Source organism: Idiotropiscis lumnitzeri, chromosome 9, assembly GCF_059441095.1.
Source record: "Idiotropiscis lumnitzeri isolate Australia: NSW breed Sydney's pygmy pipehorse chromosome 9, RoL_Ilum_1.0, whole genome shotgun sequence".
Classification (NCBI taxonomy): Eukaryota; Metazoa; Chordata; class Actinopteri; order Syngnathiformes; family Syngnathidae; genus Idiotropiscis; species Idiotropiscis lumnitzeri.
In genome coordinates this window covers 17138700-17158367 of record NC_142399.1, presented here as the reverse complement: position 1 = coordinate 17158367, position 19668 = coordinate 17138700, and the positions used below count along the sequence as shown (strand labels likewise).

Genomic DNA, 19668 nt, shown 5'->3' with positions numbered 1-19668 from the left:
CCACACGTGCACTCACATTATCTCAAATATGCACATGTCTGCCCCCGGAATTATTGTTAATTAAACCCTCAAAACAAGCGTGAACGTCTATTTTTCATTCTACTACCTTGCTCCAACACAACATGCACTGCCAGCCTGCTCATCTCTTTTGCCTAATCCCCATCGTAGACTCTCACATACAGTGACGTGGAAGAAAACAAAAACATTTGCCCTCTTCTCATTCTTGAGTTTTTAGAGAGCTACAGCTTTCGAAATGGCTTTCCAACCCTTTCCCGACTGATAGTGTCAAGTACTGGAAAGGAGGGAAGCGAGGTTTAATTTCAAAAGACAACTAAAAGGCAAACAAGGAACGAACAAATTGAACAATAAAACACCAGGAAAAGGACATGGACATGGCATGGACAAAGGGTCATAGACAATACACACGACAGTTGACAAGGACTGAAAGCAACCAGGGAACTAAATACAAACAAATTGACGCGACAATAAGGAACACCTGGACAAGACACGGAGGGTTGGAGGGAGCTGATTGGCTAACACTGTTGAGTGGGACGACAAACTCAAATAAGCTTAACAAGACAGACATACAAAGGAACACAAGGAAAAACATGAAAGTCAAAAGCCTAAAACAACAAGCAGACCATGACAGATCGATGTCAATTGCATTATTTCTGTCATGGTCTGTGTTTGTTGTTTTTGATTTAGTATTTAGTTTCATGTTTTTCCTTTTTTAGTGTGAGTCTTTCGTGCAATCTGATTTTGTTCACCTGTGCTTGTCGTCTCACTCCCTAGTGTTAATCAGTCAGCTCCCTCAAACCCTTTGTGTCTTGTCCAGGTGTTCCTCGTTGTCTCATTACTTTGTTTCTATTTAGTTCCCTGGTTGCGTTCACTTCTTGTTGGTCCATAGTCGCTGTTCCTGTCCGTGTCCTGTTCATGTCTGCTCTCCATGCCAGTCTTGTTTTTGCAAGTCAAGTCCTAGTTTTGTTGATTCCTGTTATTTTGCACTTTTGTGTTTTTTGATTTTCCCAGTGCCTTGTTTGTCTTTTTATTTATTCTATTAAATATCATTTAAGTTACCCGAACCTTGCTTCTCTGCCTTTGGGTTCTTCTCAACCCCCACCACAACCTGACAATTTCTCATCTCAATTTCATTTTGTCAGACATGTTTTATTTAACTGATTTCCATATTGAACCGGTCTGGAAGTACTTGCGCTTGAGTGTGGTTAAAAAAAAAAATGGACTGAAGAAATGTGATTTCGCCACAGTATAGTCATAATTTAAAGGGGGCCTTTCTTCATGATTTAGTCTTTTCCAGTTTTATGCATATGTCAAAATGAGTCTGAGACATGGTGTAAGATTAACATCTATGCACTTTGTCGTTTCCGTGCCATTTGCGTTTGAGAGGTAAAAGTGCGCAGGAACCAGAGAATTTGAATTTGCCGTCGTTGTGATGTAGGATCAAGACTCATCCAAGTTGGTGCACACCTGTTGGTCACTACGCAACCAATCAACTCAGGAAAAATGACGGCGACAACTCACAATGTTGAAAATAGTGCATCAGCTGCCGGCCGCTGAAGTGTTGAGGAATAAACTGCTTCGATTTGTTTTTGGAGAAACTCCAAAACAGTTCTGAACAGGGATTAGGTTATTTTGCACTTTTCATGGAGGATCCCTTCGTGAAATCAACCTTCTTTTACGCACTCTACATATACATTTCCAGGTTTTTAGAAAAATAACTTCACATACATTAGTCAGCCCCCTTCTGGCAGTTGCAAGGTGTAACTATTGAGTTTTTTTTAAAGCAGAGTAAAGAAGCAGTTAGTGAATGAATGCTCGCTGGGCGGCCATGAGGTCACCAGCCATCACCTTGGAGGCGGGCAATATGTCCTCCAGCCGGCTGAGGGGACTGACTGAGCTATTTATGTGTGTCTCTGTTGCCTTCAAACCTGGAAATTAGGGCTGTGCATCCCTCCAATAAAAGACGATTTGATTTGATATGCTATTAGAGTTAGAGAGGGTGTGTGATCAAAGTACAGTACTGTCAATTAGGCATTTCCTTCTAAGATAGATCTAAAAAAAAAAAAAGGTAACTCAATATGTTTGTCGATATATTTTAAAGTTGAGCCCTTCACAACATCTTGAATATTTTGTGACATTAATGATAAAATAGACCATTCAAATTATTCTGACCAACAAAAATAGCCTGAAAAAGGGCAAACCGTCTCATTTCCAGCGCATATTATCTTGCAAACCCAATCAAAGGATTAAAAAACCTTATGGCATGGTCGCTTTTTTTTCCCCTTAATAAATAAAATCTCCATTTTAAATGTTATGTTTACTTGGGTTAACTTTGACCGGTAGTTTGATGATCTTTAACATTTAACTGGTAAAACAATGCAAAAAGTAAGAATTGAGAAGCAAGCAAATGCCTTTTCACATCACTGTCCATACACACACAAGCTAATTATAATCTTCATATTTTTACTGCACTAAATAATTACACGCTAACACGATTTAATGCAGTTGCAGCATGATAAAGCTTTTCTTTTGTTTTGTTTTGCATTAAATTGTGCGAGGACAACAAAGGTTGTGCTGAAGCAGTGCACAAACTTGATTCACTTTTAAACGATTATTCATCGGAATTACAATGGGGAGACTGTCGGCCCCTGAGTGGGCGCCAGTGCTCGTCCTAAAAGTTTTGTGTTGCACAGTGCTGCATTGTTATCTCGGCACCAAAGCTGCACGTCAACAATGTGACCTCAATGAGCTTTACACAAAGGAGCCGAGACCAATTTTGAGTCTGCCTGTGTGACGTATAAAGCATCTGAACACACACAGGCACACTCAATTTCATTATGAATCTTTTCAGAATGACACGCCTGCCAGCACATGAATTGATGCGAGAAGACTTGTGTACATGTTCCAGAGAACGGACAAGCGTGCAATTGTCTAAGCGCACATCAGAGTCGCATCTCTGGAAATCGGGGCAACGGTGCACCTGAGTACACACAGCAAAGAAGAAAACCCACACCAGCACAACATGCCGGCGCTGAGATGGCGCTGCTTTCGTTGAAGTGCTGCTCACTGCTGGAGAAGTCGTCGCTGAGAAGGCGACATGAAAGCGTTTAACCCAGAGTGACCTTGTCGGTTAGATGCTGCTGCTCCCGGGGCGCTGAGATGCGAGTAAGATGGAGTTAGAACATCCTCTCACACTTAAAAGCGCTAAAGTAGTCAAGATATGTGATATGTGGGGTCTATGACCGTAGAACTTGTCTAACGTCCTTGTCAGCTTTCTTGTCAGCGTTTGAGATACAATCCAAAAGCAATTATCTGCCAACTGCATAAACAGTCATAAACTAAAAAAGATTCAATGTGGTGAAATTCTAGAGTTGTGCTGGCAACTGATTTCGGGCTGAACATTTGAAAAAAATAATTTATGATAAATATTTTTCATTTGAGTTTCTCCTTAGTTTTAATCACCACCAAATGATTTTGTTATGAAACAATTTAGTTGTGTTTCAAAGCAAGCTTTTTCATTGGGATGAAATGCCATTAATCTGTTCCAGCGCTCCTAAAATGACCGAAAATAGATATAATTGATTCATGTTTTTAAATAAAGAAAAATAGTACTGTCATTTAAAGTTTTAAGTTCTTTAAAGTTCCCTTGTTTGTTTGTTTTTTTAACAGTATAATACACACTAGTGGTGCGTTGTAGAGATGTGTATTCAGTAGAAGGTATGAATTTGCCTGGTAGAGATTTGACACTACCTTCCAATGGAAGTAAAAACAGTATTATCAGTAAAGCCGTTCTATATGTTATTTTGTTGAGATTTTAAAGTAATTAATCAAGTTTTCTTTCATCTTTTTAGCATGTGATACTTGGAAAGTCTGTTTTAGTGCTTCGGATAGAATTTTGTCTTGACGCTACGCACAGTGCTCAGCAGCTTATTTAAAAATAGATATTTTAATACTGGAATTTTACACCACTATCGTGCTGCATATGTAACCATCTTTCAACAGTGTTTTATCATATGACCACTACCACAGAATCCGAAAGAACAAATCAAATAATGCTGCCCATTCTGCATGACGTTTTATTGACAGACCTGCCATCTGTGCGAGGCTGCTTCTCGTAATATTGATTTTTCCACCACCAGTTCACATGTAAATAATGATTCAACTGCTCAATTAAAATATCCAAAGCAATTTCAAATAATATTTTCTCCGTATTTGCAATGGAGATTTGCCGCATACACTACAAAAGCTGAACAATTTTCAGAAAAAAAATCAAATTGAGATTTTTCTGGCAGTTATTGCGATTTAGATTTTTTGATTATTTTTGCATTTTTTTTCAACCTTCAGAACAAAATTCACACATTTGCATACAAAAGGTCATAAACATGAAAAACAGTCACTGCAAAGATAAAAACTAAAGATAAGAATTGTTTCCAAGTGTATTTATTAAGAAGAAACATGCATGTATCTGTACATACTTTCAAGTCCTTAACCCATCTTCGAATGTTTCAACTCAGAATATGTAGTACCCTCAATTCTGTTGAGTTAAAAAAGTTTGAAAAATGATGTTAAATACGCAATAAGATAAACAAGATTCAAAAATTTCAATTGAAGTAAAAGGAATCTTGCCCAATAGTCAAATGGGTAGGCCAAATTCTGAAAAGAAAACTGAAAATATAAATCAAATAAAATGACCCTAACCTCTGACCTTCTGAAAATATGGTGGATTATTGATATATGGCTCAGCAGCACCCAAATATTGTACATCTATTTTGTAAACAATAGACAATTTATTTATTTATTTTTTTGGTCCAACATAAAACTTGGACTTGAGCCCTGACATGTGACAACACTGGCACTAAACAATCTCCCTGATGGGGAACTAGTGGATGGTATACACAGGAATTAACGAGCCAGTTTGCTCAGCCATGGAAAGTTACCATTGTGCATTCTCCATCAGGCCAGTGGAACTTTCAAGTACACACTTGCGGAGGCTTCTCCGGACAGGGCATCTGAAACTCCACCAAAGGCATTGTTTATAGATTCAAGGACATCTGTGTCCTTCCAAGTTGGGACCAGGTGATGTGTCTTCTTGTCTTCAGACAGAACCTGGGACAACGCCTTGTTCTGCTCCTCCAAATGAATCAGTTTTTTTACCTTGAGCCCCATTTTGTTGGACACGCTGTAGTCAGAGAGTGCTTCTTTCTGTGCCTTTTTGCAGTGCTGTCGTCTTTTTGCAGCTATGAAAGAAGACACAGACAATCTGTTTGCAAAGTGCTGTTGGGTAACATGTGCATGCGTATCACTTTTAACAGTGGGGAGATGACATGTAAGCATAAAATTATGTACATAACTGATGCTAGAACATTTAAAAGTGCTGTATAAAAAAAAATCTCAAGATCACGTTGTCTGAAATCGCAATTTCGGTTTGAAAACGATGAATCGTTGAGCTCTATACATTACTCACAAAACATTTTGGAAATCTGGCTTTCAGTCGTACTGCAAAATGAATTACAACTTTTAAAAATGAAATTAATTTACGCTTTCCTGAAATGATCACCTTTTCGATGTTTGAGTTTTCGCACAACTTTCCGCTGTCTAGCAAGGAGCTGAACACCAACCAGGTGTGCAATTAAAATGGATATTTTAATTGTTTTTCACGTTTTGACGTCACAAGATCACAATGACGCCCAACTAATGCTCAACATTACCTCACAATTGTGATGCCTCAAGCAGGATGTTCTCAGCTGGGTTTTGCCGCAATGCCGTTCAGCTTCTTGTTAGAGAACATCAAGTTGTGTGAAATCTATCCAGCAAACTGAGATAATATTCAAAAGTTCAGATGTTGAATTAAGTTCACCACTAAAGGCTATAGTGCATTTTAGAGTCATCCTCAAATTTTCCTCAAAAGCCAAAAATCTGTACTTTTTTTCCCAGCTCCTCCTCTAAATCCTTGGATTATGCAAAATGTATTTGCATATACTGTACCTAACGAAGTATGTCTTGGGCTGTCTTGCCTTATTTATTTATTTATTTGCATACGTAATGGGAGACAACAAAATAGACTGTGTGGGGCAAAAAGCTGACCTGGCTTAAAACTGAGAAAACTTAACCCATGGGGTGATGGATAGCTAAAAATATTTGCACAGCCACAGTTTCTCTGTGTGAGATGCATGCTGACACATATCTCAGAGGACTCCAGTCTGCGAGCCCCGCGTTTCATTAATTCAACATCGCTGCAGTCAACAACATTCTGCTCAGACAGGAGGAGTGGGAAATGAGAGGTGGTCAGGATGGTGAATTACTCAAGGTAAATTCCCTGACTAAAGCCCTTGATTGCCAAGGCGTGCTACCTGCTAACAATTTGCATAAACAGATATTTAGTCATTATGTATAGACCTTGCATGAAGACTCCAGCAGGTTATGAAAGGATATGAGCCCTCTGAGCAATTTTGTCTGGCTAAGCACGACAATGCTTACATTTGTCACTTTGGTATTTGCATCCATGTCATTATCACCTTCATGGAAATGTTATTTTGATTACATTACTTATTGCATGCCCTTCATCGTTTGGATTGACAGACATCACGGCCGTATTATCAGAATCAAAATGTGTCCATTGTGATATTTTTTTCTTCAGACAGTCACCAGTTAGTAGTCGCCTTTGCCTCGTTGGGGATCCTTGTTAACCAGTGTGCGGGGGAGGAGTGACAAATATGCACGAGATAGAACTTTTCCCCATAATTGAGTGATTTCAACCAGCTTTTTATAACTGGACTTTAAGTCTGCGGAAATTCTCGAACTTTTGTGTTTTGAATGAATGAGCGGAAAGAACTTTTGGATGAAACTTGATTTTAAATGCTTTATTTAAAAAATTTAAATTCATTTGCTTTTATTCATATTTCATACAAGTAAATCACTGTTGGAAGTGTTTTCAAGACACAACGAACAATATGAATAAAGTGGGTGGTATTTTGAAAAATCAATCAGACATGATTGTGCTAATCCATGTGGTGACAACAAACTGTTGTGGAAAATTGCGGTAGAAACAGTTCAAATCATACAAATAGACACCAAGGACAAGACAAGAATGGGAGCAATAAAAAAAAAATCATTTTTCTTTGTATGGGACTAGAATATGGAATAATTGAGATCAACAAAGCTTTACAGTTATTAAGACACAAGCTTTCTCGAAGCCACTATATTAGGTTGCACCTTTGTAGAAATCTAAATGATTGGACGATAAAATAATGTATTTAAAACATGTTAGGTATGTTCAGGAAGAAAAAGTCGAGTAAAGTAAAATTGACGACAGAGCTTTTGGTGCGAAGATTTTCTGTTGAAATTCAATCAAATGGCAACAAAAGAATTATTGAATTATAGACAAAACACATTATGAAATATCATAAGTGGAATGGAATATGGTTAGATGAGAACAATAATGTGTTTTTCCAGTGCAATTTAAATAAAATTGTCCACTGTAGAGCAGTCACTGCAAACACGCCGTCATCTCCAAGGTCTTTTTTTTAGAATGTGGCCATTAAGTGATTTCAAGGTTGTATTAAATTGGATTCTAAAATGAACAGAGGCCAGAGTGGACGCTTGTATATTTTAGTGCCTGTCAACAAGCAGACGCAATTTCGGAGTCTCTGCAAAGAACTGAGTGTCTCATGAGTCAAGCACCTCCACTCATGTTGCGAAATAATGCACCACGATACCATGTCTCCATACACTAGATCAGACATGGGCAAGCACATGCGGCCCGTTAAACATTTTAATCAGGCCCGCCGAACTTGAAAAAATTAAATAAGTAAACCTTGTTCATGTTTTATTTTTCCTGTAATTCTGTTGTGTCCCCACTAGGAGGCACAATCTAAGACAGCTATTTTGTTGTAATGCGTTTGTTCATTTTCATTTAAAATTAAAGCATATATTTTCTCTATATTCTATATGTATTTTTTTTCTCCGAAGAAGTGAGGTTACCAAAACACTCCATCCATGTGCAGCTCTGTCAAATTTTAGAACCCATTGTGGCCCACGAATGAAAAAGTCTGCCCACCCCTGCACTAGATTGTAGTCAGTCCTTTTTGCGATTTGTTACATTGGAGTGGATGGATGAACAGACGGATGGATGAAAACTAGCCGACAAATGGTTGCATTGTTGCCAAGTGATGTGGCCAAAACACAACAAAACTGGAAAGATGAAATGACAGGGCTACCCCTTCGTACAGAGACTCTGGAACTCACATCTGCACATACTGTACTTAGGAAATAACCTACAGTATGAAGAAGTATAGAAACCATGAAACAAATTATTTAGCAACTGAATCAGCCATCCAATATTTTTCTCGCTTTAATTAGAGCTGGTAACTATCAAAGATGCCGTTGAACACGAGGCGGGTTACACCTTATACAGATCGTTTGCCACTCTGCGGGCCCATATAGACAAAATACTTCTTGCACTCATACACTGAAGGGTAATCGAGAGACTTCTGTTAACTCATTTTTGTAAGCGCAGGGAAGACATTTGATTTCCACTCAGGAAAGCCAGAGCCGGGATTCAAACCGAGAACAGAACTGCGAGGCAGACATGCTAGCCAGTATTCCATCACGCTGCAGCTGAGTCAATGCTAAAAAATATAATGGACAGAGTTAGAGCAAATAAAAATCAGCAGCAGTACCTAAGTGCAAGATAAGCTTGAAGATGTACAGTCACGAAGAGGACTCTCTGGAGTGGTGTCAACTCCCCGAACAGCAAACAAGCAATAAACAAGTTGATCTCACAGAGCTGTGGGCCAATTAGCGGCATTAGTCAGCTTTCATTGAGGTCCGACGATCACGGATTTTTATATGTTCAAAACAACTAGAGGCAGTCAGATATCCAGAGGCGCAAGTCTTGAATTTTAAGAGCTTCTGTCAATAAAAATGACTTAATACGCTCATAAAAGTCTTGGCAAACGCAGACCAACTACAGGCTGAGGCAGAGAGAGTATCGTCATCCAAGCTGAGGGGAACAACGGTATTCATTGACGACCATTCTCAAACCCAAATTTGACTATAACTGTCTGTGATTTGTCTATAATACGAACATTTTAATTTGCTTTTGAATAATAATATATGATGGTTGACTACTTAGCACGTCCGCCTTATACTTCAGAGGTACAGGGTTTGATCCCGTGCTCCGGCCTTCCTGAGAAGAGTTTGCATGTCCTCACCATGCCCATGGGTTTTCTCTGGGTACTCCGGTTTTCTCCCATATTCCAAAAAGATGCATGGTACCTTAAATGAACACTCAAGATTGTCCCTAGGTGTGACCGTGTGTATGGTTGTTTGGCTATTTGTGCCAGGCCGCACTTACTGAGAATTACATGGTTTTAATCTTTGAGACAAGCCTGTCGCCGTGCGGCCCGCCCGCGCTGCTCCTAGCCGCCAGCCAGCTCAGCCCTGGCGCCGTGGCAACCCGGTTGAAGTATGCTTGTCTCAAAGTAGTAACCTAAACTTGTAACCTTCCAAGTCTTTCAATGAGTAGCCAGGAGGAGAACTCGCCTCTGGGGTTCTCCCCATCTGCCATCATGATAGTTATAAAAAGCACTCCTGGTGATTGATAGGATCTGTGATATCCAACCTGTCCAGCTGCTGTCCACGTGTCTCATGATGTCCTTTTCATCAAAGTGAGATGTGAGTTCATTTGGATAGAATGTTGCTACGTTCACACCAAATCCGTTTGAGCGCTCCGCTTAACTTAATTCGCTGGCGTTTCAGCGCGGAGGTTTTCACAACGCAGGGGGAGGGACTTCAAAGAAAAAAAAGGTTTAGACATCGCATTCAAGTGGCCGACTCTATGCTACAGCTAATATAAACAATTTTGCCGTTGTGGTCAAGTTTCACAGCTATTAAAAAAAAAAAAAAAATACAAAGAAAAAAAAAGGAAAGTAGTAAAATATTGCAGGTACCCGGAGCTCCTGGCCACAGACGGCAACAATAATTTTTGCCTCCATTTTTCTCTCTTCTCTTTTCAAACAACCCACCAAGTGTACAAGACACTGACAGCTGATTGGCTGTCATGACACGCCACAGGAGGAAATATACTTTTTTTTTTTTAACCCCACCTAAAAGGTTAATAGGCAAATTTTTGGGGCTTCCCTCTGCGTCCCATCGCCCCAAACGCATCATTCGCACCTCCCGGCACGCAACCGCACCTACCTGCATGAAATCCATTGACTTCAATTCATTGGCGCCGCCAGAAACACTCGTAAGGGATATGGTGTAAACCCAGCATAAATCTTTTGCTGTGTAAATGTATGTATGCAGGATTCAGTCCCGTGACGTCCGCAGTGTGATTGGTTCGCGGATGCCGCAATGATGTGATTGACTGATATATAAAGAAATGGCAGAATGATGTGGAATTTAATGCCCTTCGATAGGCCTTTTGCCTCCCAAGAATACTAATTTATTTCCTACTATTTCCTACTGTCCTAATTTTCAACAGTGTTTAATACATCAAACAACGGAGATGAACTTGTTCACCGCATTTTGTTGAACATTCATATGAGCTGTTTTGTAATTGAGTACTTTATGCATCAAAAGTAATTTGAAAAGTCAAATAACTAGTACTTCCCACATCTGCATTTTAATAACCAGATTGATGAAATCTTCATCCGGAGTGTCCATTATAAAGCTCTATTAGATCTCACCTCAACATTGTCATCAGTCCTCTGAAGCTTTCCAAACCATTCCATCTCCATAACACAATTACTATAGAGGAATTGCATACCCCTGTGGTAAATTAATTTCTTATCAGCCATATCATAGTCATTAGATACATAAATGCGCACTATCATCATTACCTGGTGCGATTGTAATAGCCTCATAATGGGCTTCTAATGCATACTGGCAAAACTCTTCACGCCTCCCTCTGTCCTTATTCCACCTTGTCTCCCTCTCTCCCCTTCCGCCTTTCCCACAGGTTTCGCTGTGAACCTCCAAGTGATCCTAGCCAATCCAAGGTCACAGTTCAAGAGGCGGGGCTCCCAGCCAGGAATGCAGGAGTCCGACTTCCTCGAGCAGATCACCAAGGTGACGGAGTTGGAGCCCAAGGCCAACAACTGTACTCGGGTGAGTGAGACTGCACCACTGATTGGGTGGAGAGTGAATGGAAGTACTTTCAGCAATGCAACAATGCGATCTCACATATGCCCTATCTATAAATGTAGCTTGATCATGAAGTGCAGTGTCTTAACATTTTATTTTGTAATATTGTGTAGACATCCAACGGTGCATTTTGATTTCGCAAGCCAAGTTTACCATGTTTGGTAATTCGTGAGACCATGATGCACCATTCTGGGCCTGGGCATTTTCTATTGCACCTGAAAGTTTGATGGTCGGAAGTAGAATATATTTGAATATACTTCAGAGCAGCTGGAAGCAGATGCAAATAGTAGCGCATGTGTTGTAACGCAAATTTAGGAACATTTGCTCAAGGAGGAGACAGACATTATGTCCTCCACTTATATGTCTCGTAGATGTCATCATATTTCATTGATAAATATGACAACAGCGCACATCAAACCCTCTGAGTCACTGTAGAAATCAGTTCCTAGAGCGCATAACTATTATCATCTTTATTATGTTTCTAAAAGTATCCTCGTTTCTATGCGTCACACTGAGAGGAACAATCAGGTTGGAAGGTCTACAAATGCCCACTTCACGAGCCTCCGTGTGCTTTGATCTCCTGCATGGAATCAACTGTGCACCAGGTGCACATCGAGTTTAAAGAGAATGACAGGAATCACGCCCTTTTCATTGCGTTCACACCCACTACGGCGCACATGTATCTATCTATCTATATTTCTATCTCAACTTCATCAACCTTTTTTGGAGGAAGCCAGAATACACAAGCAATAACACAAAGAACTACCTAGCTATCAGACACAAAACATTTCGATGCCTCAGGTTTGTGACCAAGAGAGGGAGACAAAAGAGAATTACATTAACTTGCAAAGGCAATTCTCTCACCCAGTGCTGTTTTGACAGCATGAGTCATACTTAAAGCCGGTGGCCTTGCTCTAAACTTAGATGTACATAGCTTGAATAGACTAGAAACGGTTTTATGTGACGCAGTCAATTGTAGTTCTGTGCTTAGACAGCTTAGATCGATGCCGCTCATCTTAAATCACCGCAGCCCCTTTTGGCACTTGGTTTTATGAAGCCACTCATCCTCTTGACAACCGTCACTGAGGTGCCTTCAAAGACCTGCTGAGAAATGGATTCTATTAGCCGCTTTCAAGGGAATCATCGACTAAAAGTATTACAGTCCAGTGTTTCCCGGCTAAACTGCTTGTATTTATTTGTTTTTCACCCCAGTTGTTTTAGCAGTGTTGGAATTTGTTACTGAAAGGAAGACGACATTCAGCTGAGATGCAACATCCTTGCAAGCTTGCAACGACTCCATTTTTAGTTTGCTTGTGCACAAAGGTTTTCACTTTCAAGTTATTTCATTTCATTGTTCTCTCTTATCAATAGTAGCCTATTTGTTATCCTGTAATGGCTTAGTAAGTTCTGAATTTATCAGAAAAAAGTAATTTTGAAGAATAAATTTGGATGAGAACGCAAATACACAAAACTTCAAAAACGTCTTTGGAAGCTGTTCAAAAGCAGCCAGCCTTCTCTCATTTCACTACATTGGTAACCATGTGATGATAACATCTTCTACCAGGAGACGCTGGCCTCTCAGTCCCAGATTCTATTTGCATAATTTACATTTCCTCCATTCTCACAATAGTAATGGAATTCTTTGTGATCTGGTTTTGCATTCATATACGGTCGGCTTAACGTATGCATGAACCATAGAAAAGCTGGGAAGCAAAGGTCAAAGCTTCCGTGTCCAGTGACGTCACATTGTGGCACACAATAAATATTGAATCAAACTGTTTATGGGTGCTTTCAAGAATGTCGAAATATTTTAACCCTCAGGGTCGATCCATCTTGTGTCCAGTGTAAAAAAATGCAACATTAGCTTTATTTTATGTGGCAATGAAAAGTCCACAATTGAAACTACTGCTCCTTACAGAGTGTGATCGTGAGTGTGTGTGTGTGTGTGTGTGTGGCACTGCAGTATGTCCCTGGAGGATTATTGGTTAATGTCTCCTGCAGGGAAGAGGATAAATATTCAAACCTGCTGGCTCATCATTTACAGTCGACTGCTGCTGCAGCTGCTGCTGACAGCTCTGTGTTGAAACTATCGCGACGATTATCAGCCCCATTACCTTTAATGGGGCTGATATGAATGCTGGCCTTTAACAGGCTGTGACATCATCAGTCATTTCAATGGCAGGGCTGAAGTTATGGGATTCATTTGAGAATGAAAGGATATGTCACAAAGTGACATCGTTACTCAGTAAAGGCTCGTTCCAGTCACACTATGACACCACTCAGTTCATTAATTAGCTTTGGGTTGTCTTCAGAGTCACACATACCTTGTTGTTCTTGTCAAATGGGCCGTGTTACTCGTAAACTGCAGACTAGGTGCAATGGACTTCACAAAAGAAATATATATATATATATATATTCTACGACATCTCAGCTGGTATAATTGGGTTGCAACTGTAATCACAGGCTAAATGGTGAATGTGCTTAGAAAAAAAAACCAAGTGCCTGTGTGAACACGAAGATGCCTCTCTGATTTGGTTGCATCTAAGAAGCAAAACAAGTGCAAGCATGCAGATATTCGTCTCTTTTCTACAGCACATTAAAGGCTTGACTTGGTATCTCAGTTTGTGGCAGTCATTTCTTTCACTTAAAAATATATATGAGGATGTGCCCTGCGATTGGCTGGCAACCAGTTCAGGGTGTCCCCTGCCTACTGCCCGGAGATAGCTGGGATGGACTCCAGCACCCCCGTGACCCTTGTGAGGAGAAGGATGGAATATTGCTAAGAAACATGAGTTTTTTTGTATTTATTTAATTTTCTCCAAGATTAAGGATGAAATGTCATCATGTGTTCATTTTCGTTAATTCTGTGTATTTGGGCAGGGGAAGACGGCGTATTTGTTGTTGAATCTGTTTTTATCAACGGCTTCGAAACTGCAGTTGAGTAGTAGCACACATAAAAGCTTTGCGGGGAATCGATAGTAATGTAATCCCCTTCCAGTTGTTGCACTTGGAAAGATCTCCTTTATAAGGGAAAGCAACAATCATGGCTTGCTTCCATCCTCCAAGGCGAGTTTCATTGCTCAAAGTTGGCTGCGAATCTTTTTTAGCTGCAGTGGTGATCTGCATTCCTGGAGCTTTACAAGATCTTCCAATTCCGTTTTGGTTTTTTTTAAGGCAGGCTGACAGTCAAGCAAGAATGTTCGAGCCTCACTAATAAGGGAAACTTGCATTATAGAGTCTGCTTGCTGGAATAATGCCAAGCTCGCCGCAACCCTGAACAGGATAAGCGGTGCAGAAACTGGATCGGTGACCAAAGTGTCACAAGTAGACGCGCCTCAAAGAGGACTGAAAGATGGCACTTTGGTTTATTTAATTAGCATTGACGCTCAGGTTTTTGATAACTCGGGTTTGGATTGTATTATTGTGGCCTTAATGTGTCTGAGGCAGCCGACTGATCTGGTTTGCTTTCTTGAGTGCTTCTACATATGGATTGTATGTTCTTTGATCCAGTGGTTTGTGAGCTTTATCGCAAGAGTGCTATTAGTTTTACTTGAAGAAGCTTAGTAGCACGAAAAATACTGAACAAAAATGGTGCACTGTCAAGTATTTGTTAAAAAAAAAAAAGACCAAGTAATTAAATGAAGTTCAGTTGTCAATCTAAGCTAAACATAAAAAAAAAGAAAAAAAATGGTGAATTTGTGTGTCTGCCCCTCTCACCAAAACTGAATGGAATTCCTCTTTGCCCTCATGTCTCGACAGAGTATTGTATAAATCTTTGTTTCATATTTTTATATAAATTTGTAGGCATCTGTTGAACTAGAATATATTCTTTCAGTACATCAAAATAACAGGTATAATTTACATTTTGACTACAATGACATTGTGGACTGTAAAAAAAAATCTCACATTTTAAAAATGAAAGCGATATCACAAATGACATTGCATTCGTAGTTTTACTTTTGGTAGTTATGCTGTTCGTTCTTAAATCCTACGGGGAGGAGGAGTCTCTCTCGCTCTCGCACTCGCTCTCTCTCTCTGTATGTTAAGGGGAAATAAAAAGCCCAGGTAAAGCTATTTTGTGTCGTAGTCACCTCAGGGATGAAGAGAGTAGGCAAGAGTAAAAAAATAAAATAGAAAGAGAAAGCACAAAGATCCATGACAGAAAAAGTCAGACATGCCAAATGTGATTGAAATAAAAAAGGAGCAAGATATTTCCAGGGCAACACAGAGGCCACTCCTAGTGCATGATTCGTACAGGAGGGGACACTCACACACACACACGCGCACACATGCGACGCACACACTCACAGTCCCCACAGCTCTGGCATAGTTCTTGGTGGATGCCGCATTAGTCTCGTTAAGTATGCAAAGTGGACCAATTAGTGGCACAGTGGGCAGGAAGTGACATATTCCAAGTGAAGAAGCCCACATGCACACACTTGTGGTATTTTCAGCCTGCTCTAAATCAGATCCCTTTGAATCTCAGAGAGCAAAATGTAGCTTTGGGGCCACAAATGTCACACACATCTGAATTATAAGATAATTAGCTTCACGCAGAGAATAATAAAAAAAAAAAAATTAAAAAAGAAGAGGAAAACTAATGAAATGATTTGGCAGTCTTGCTGAAAGTATGAATGTTTGCATGCGTGGCAGTGTTTTCACACCAATCTGCTACGACACTAACTGCAAAAGCTGCAGCGGTGTGTGATGTTTTTGCTTGGAGACGTTTAGTGAGATGTCAGATTGTAGAATCCCTCCTGGCACATACACCGGCAACAAACAAAATGCAATGGAAGTGCAGCAGTCGCCCAAATAAAATTTCAAAGGAAAACAGATAGAGGTAGTCGTACTTTATTCATTTATTTATTTATTTGAAACCAAATTTCAGAGGGGCAGTGGGTGCTTTGACTGACTCCCTCTTTCCTCACACCTTCACCCTCCAGATTCTGCACCAACTAACAATTTAATAGGTTGTCTGTCAAGGTCATAGGCAGCTATGAGGTCTCCAGGTTTTAAAGGGTGGTTTCTTTCTTTCTTTTTTTTTTTTTTTCTCATTTGAGTGACGTTTGCAATATGCAAATAATGCCATAAACGACCGGAGCTTGTATCCAACTTGGCCATATGGAAAGTGTTTGTTACAGCTCCAGCTGTTGTGAAATGCACGGTATAAATAAAGTTGTATTTTATTGTCTCGTTTGATTAAATTGCTAAAACTTCAGTGATCAGTGGCTGGGTCTGTACACAATTTTGATTCAGTGCTTATATTTATTCGGCGCGTTTGTCTGTTTATTTAGTGAACATTTGTGTTATTTGCTTCGTCTCGTTGTGTATAGACATCACTGATGGGCAAATTCCGATCCACCAACTAAATAATTGATCATCTGATTTTTGCCTGTCAAACTGCAGGTGTAGGCAACAGTCGGGTGTGGATATGAGTTTTTTTTTTTTCATTTTATTTGTTTCTTATTCCATTTTATGAAAAAAAAGAAGTGGATATATATTGGATGCAGTCTTTTGTTTTGTTTTACTAATTCAATTGCTTTTTTGGTCCTCCCCCCAGGTGCTGGTTTGGCATACACGCACTGAGAAACCACACATTGGAAATGAGTCGAAGCATCCTAAGGACACGGTGGTCATCGAGGTGTGAGCTACTTTATGATGAGAAGTACATTCGAAAACAGAAAGAGTTTGTGGATTCTCAACATATCACAGCTGGAATTTGCTGGTCGCAAAGAGCTCGCGCTCCTCAATGAATAATCTACCACGGAGGAAGTGCATCAGTCAAGACCTGTCATCACGAACACAGCCAGACCTGGACAGCACTGAACAATGTCCCTCCATCTATTTTCGAGACCTGAAGAATAATCCAGGGCCGACAGGGGGACTGGAGTTAATCCCATTTGACATTGATGCCGGACTGATCACCGATCGATTAAAGAGCAGCAGTGGAACGGCGGCAACGTTAACCACGACGTCACAAATGACCCCAAACAAGGCACTGAAAACTCTCTTCCATCCCTGGTTGTAAACAATCTAAAAAGAAAATGAAAACAGCATCGTGTTAAAGTCCAAATGTGATTTTTTTAAGCATTACTGTTGGTGTTTAATACTGCCGTAATACTAATCTATCAAGATGTGTGGTCTGTTTAAAAGTACTTGGCAAGACTGTCTGACTTGGCTACTGTAACATTTCTCAGAGTTAACAATGAAAATTTGGGATATGCATGGATTCGCTTTCAGTTCTCTCACGCCCTCGAGATTTTCTGCTTGAGAGGTGAATTCATTTTGCATCCTTCGCAGCTTGTTGTCCAGGTTCTGAATGAGAAAAGCAGCCCCAGACCCACCTCATCACCAGTGCTTTTCATATCTCCTTTTTCTGAAATGCTGTGTTACAAAATTTTTTACTATCATCTCGCCACGTCATAGAATATTGCCCCAAAAGACTTATTTCTAACCTTGTCTACGTTTCTTTTTTTTTTTGTGCAAACATGAAACAACCCTTTACTTTCTTTTTGGTCAGTAGGCATTATGTCCACGGATGTCATTCTTGAGGCATGAACATTAACCTTAACTGAGATGAGGGAGGCCTGCAGCTCTAAAGATGCTGTCCTGGGTTCCTTTGTGGCCTCCTAAAACGAGCCCTCACTGTGCTCTTAGGGTAATTTGTGTAGGCTAACTGTTAACTTCTGTTCCATGTTTTCTCCATTTGTGGATAATGGTTGGTCACCGTGGTTCACTTAAGCCCTAAACCTTTAGAAATTGCTAAATAGATGTCACTTTCTCAGATGATCTACTTTGGACCACAGCATTTTGTTGCAGCTTTTTGATATATTTTGGCCAACTTCTTTTTTTTAAGACAGTTTCTATTTCAGTGATTTCTTGATTGAACAGGTTTGGAAGTAGGTGTGGTCAAAAAGAAGAGTGCAAATACTTTTTCACAGAACTGTATATGTGTTTTAGTAACATCAAAAGCAAAGGATGACGGTGTTTTGATGTAGGAATTCTGTAAATTGTTCAAAAAAAAGTGGCCCATGCAGGGAGCCTTGAGGTGCCCCTTTTGAAGAGGACATTGAATACACAACCATGACTGCTTGACAAAGCAGTCAGAAGGGCAGTAAATTATCAAAGACTAGCCTTAGAGATGAATTTGCAAACCATATGAACATTGATAAGATGGAACATTGCCATGTTGGCTGCTGATGTCCACCATGTTACAGTTAATTATACAGAAGCTGTGATGTTTTATATTTCTATTTCTGAATGTAAAACAAACTAAACTGATTGTTTTGGAGCTTTATGCTAAAATAGAATGCTCAGTTCATAGTCCACAAAACTGATTTGACTCAAAGGGTCTCACAGAAAAGAACAATTATTTTAGTGGCCTGGCTTTCATACGTCTTCCAGATTATGTGATGTCTTTACAGTATTCAGAATGAATAAAATGTGTATGTGGTAACAATTTAGTGATGCCTACATTTTTATTTGTACCAATTAATGTTCTTTTCCTCCAAATGAGCCAAACAGAACATACTGTAGGCAACATGTTATGAGAATTATGACAACAACCAATAAAGTGGCCAAACACAGAAAAAGCCCATCTTAATGGAGTACTGCAATTAGTAGGCATCAGTGTGTGCTCTAAATGTAGCACCACAGTCTTGAATAACAGTATTTAGAAAAGAGGACCCAATTACATCTAGGATTCAACATCCTTTATTCCAAATGATCTGCTGGTAGATGCTGAAATCAATTCAAATGGAATGGAATTCCCAAACAACAAAACAGTACTTACACAGCGGAAATATATTCTTTGGATAACAATCACCACAGATAAATTGATGGTATTTATGCACAGAGACATGTTTTGAATTAGGCACCAGTAAACATAAACACACATGTAAACAAACCTGGAGGACATGTCATGTGTTGTGTCATCCACACTAACCACATACAGTCTATCTAATGCGTAAGAGTGAATATTTATTGCGCAGCAGAGGGACCCTGTTGCAAGTGAATGTGATTCTCTGCATTGGTGTGGCAGTGAATTTTATTTTTTGGTGGTCTGTGCATTTGTACTGTTGCTTTTACTCTTTTTCATGAACTCATCAGCAACGATGGGACCAATCCGGCAGTTTCATACAGGTCGCCATCATCTGATTGGTCATCCAGGTCTATTTCCGTCACACTAATTGTGCTTTTTTTGTACCTGCACTCAACAACCAACAAAATAAAAAAAGGAGGGCCGAACACAGGGTTAAGACTCAACTACGGGGGGGGGGGAATTAAATTGTTACGGGTGTGAGGAGAAAGTAAATACGCATTTCACTTATCTGTTCCCTGACGACTATCTTGAGAAAAAAAACACAATACACTGAGATACAGCGCTCGCTCTGCGGTATTTAAAGTGTACCAAGATGAAGCGCAGTGATTCTGCAGTGGTTTAATTTGCCTTCAGGAATGCAAGAGAGGCCTCCAGACAAAAGGAATGACTTTACTGGCTCG

The 19668-nt window shown here is 39.8% G+C and overlaps 1 protein-coding gene across 1 annotated transcript in view; it reads left to right on the top strand.

The window, feature by feature from the left end:
- The window catches only part of b3gat2 (beta-1,3-glucuronyltransferase 2 (glucuronosyltransferase S)), a 49619-nt gene extending 30990 nt beyond the window's left edge, over positions 1-18629 (top strand). The window contains exons 3-4 of the mRNA XM_088304548.1: positions 10982-11130; positions 16727-18629. Of these exons, the coding sequence (XP_088160674.1) occupies positions 10982-11130; positions 16727-16813 (236 nt within the window). The 3' untranslated portion in view covers positions 16814-18629. The remainder of the gene's footprint in view (positions 1-10981; positions 11131-16726) is intronic.
- The last annotated feature ends 1039 nt before the right edge of the window (positions 18630-19668 follow it).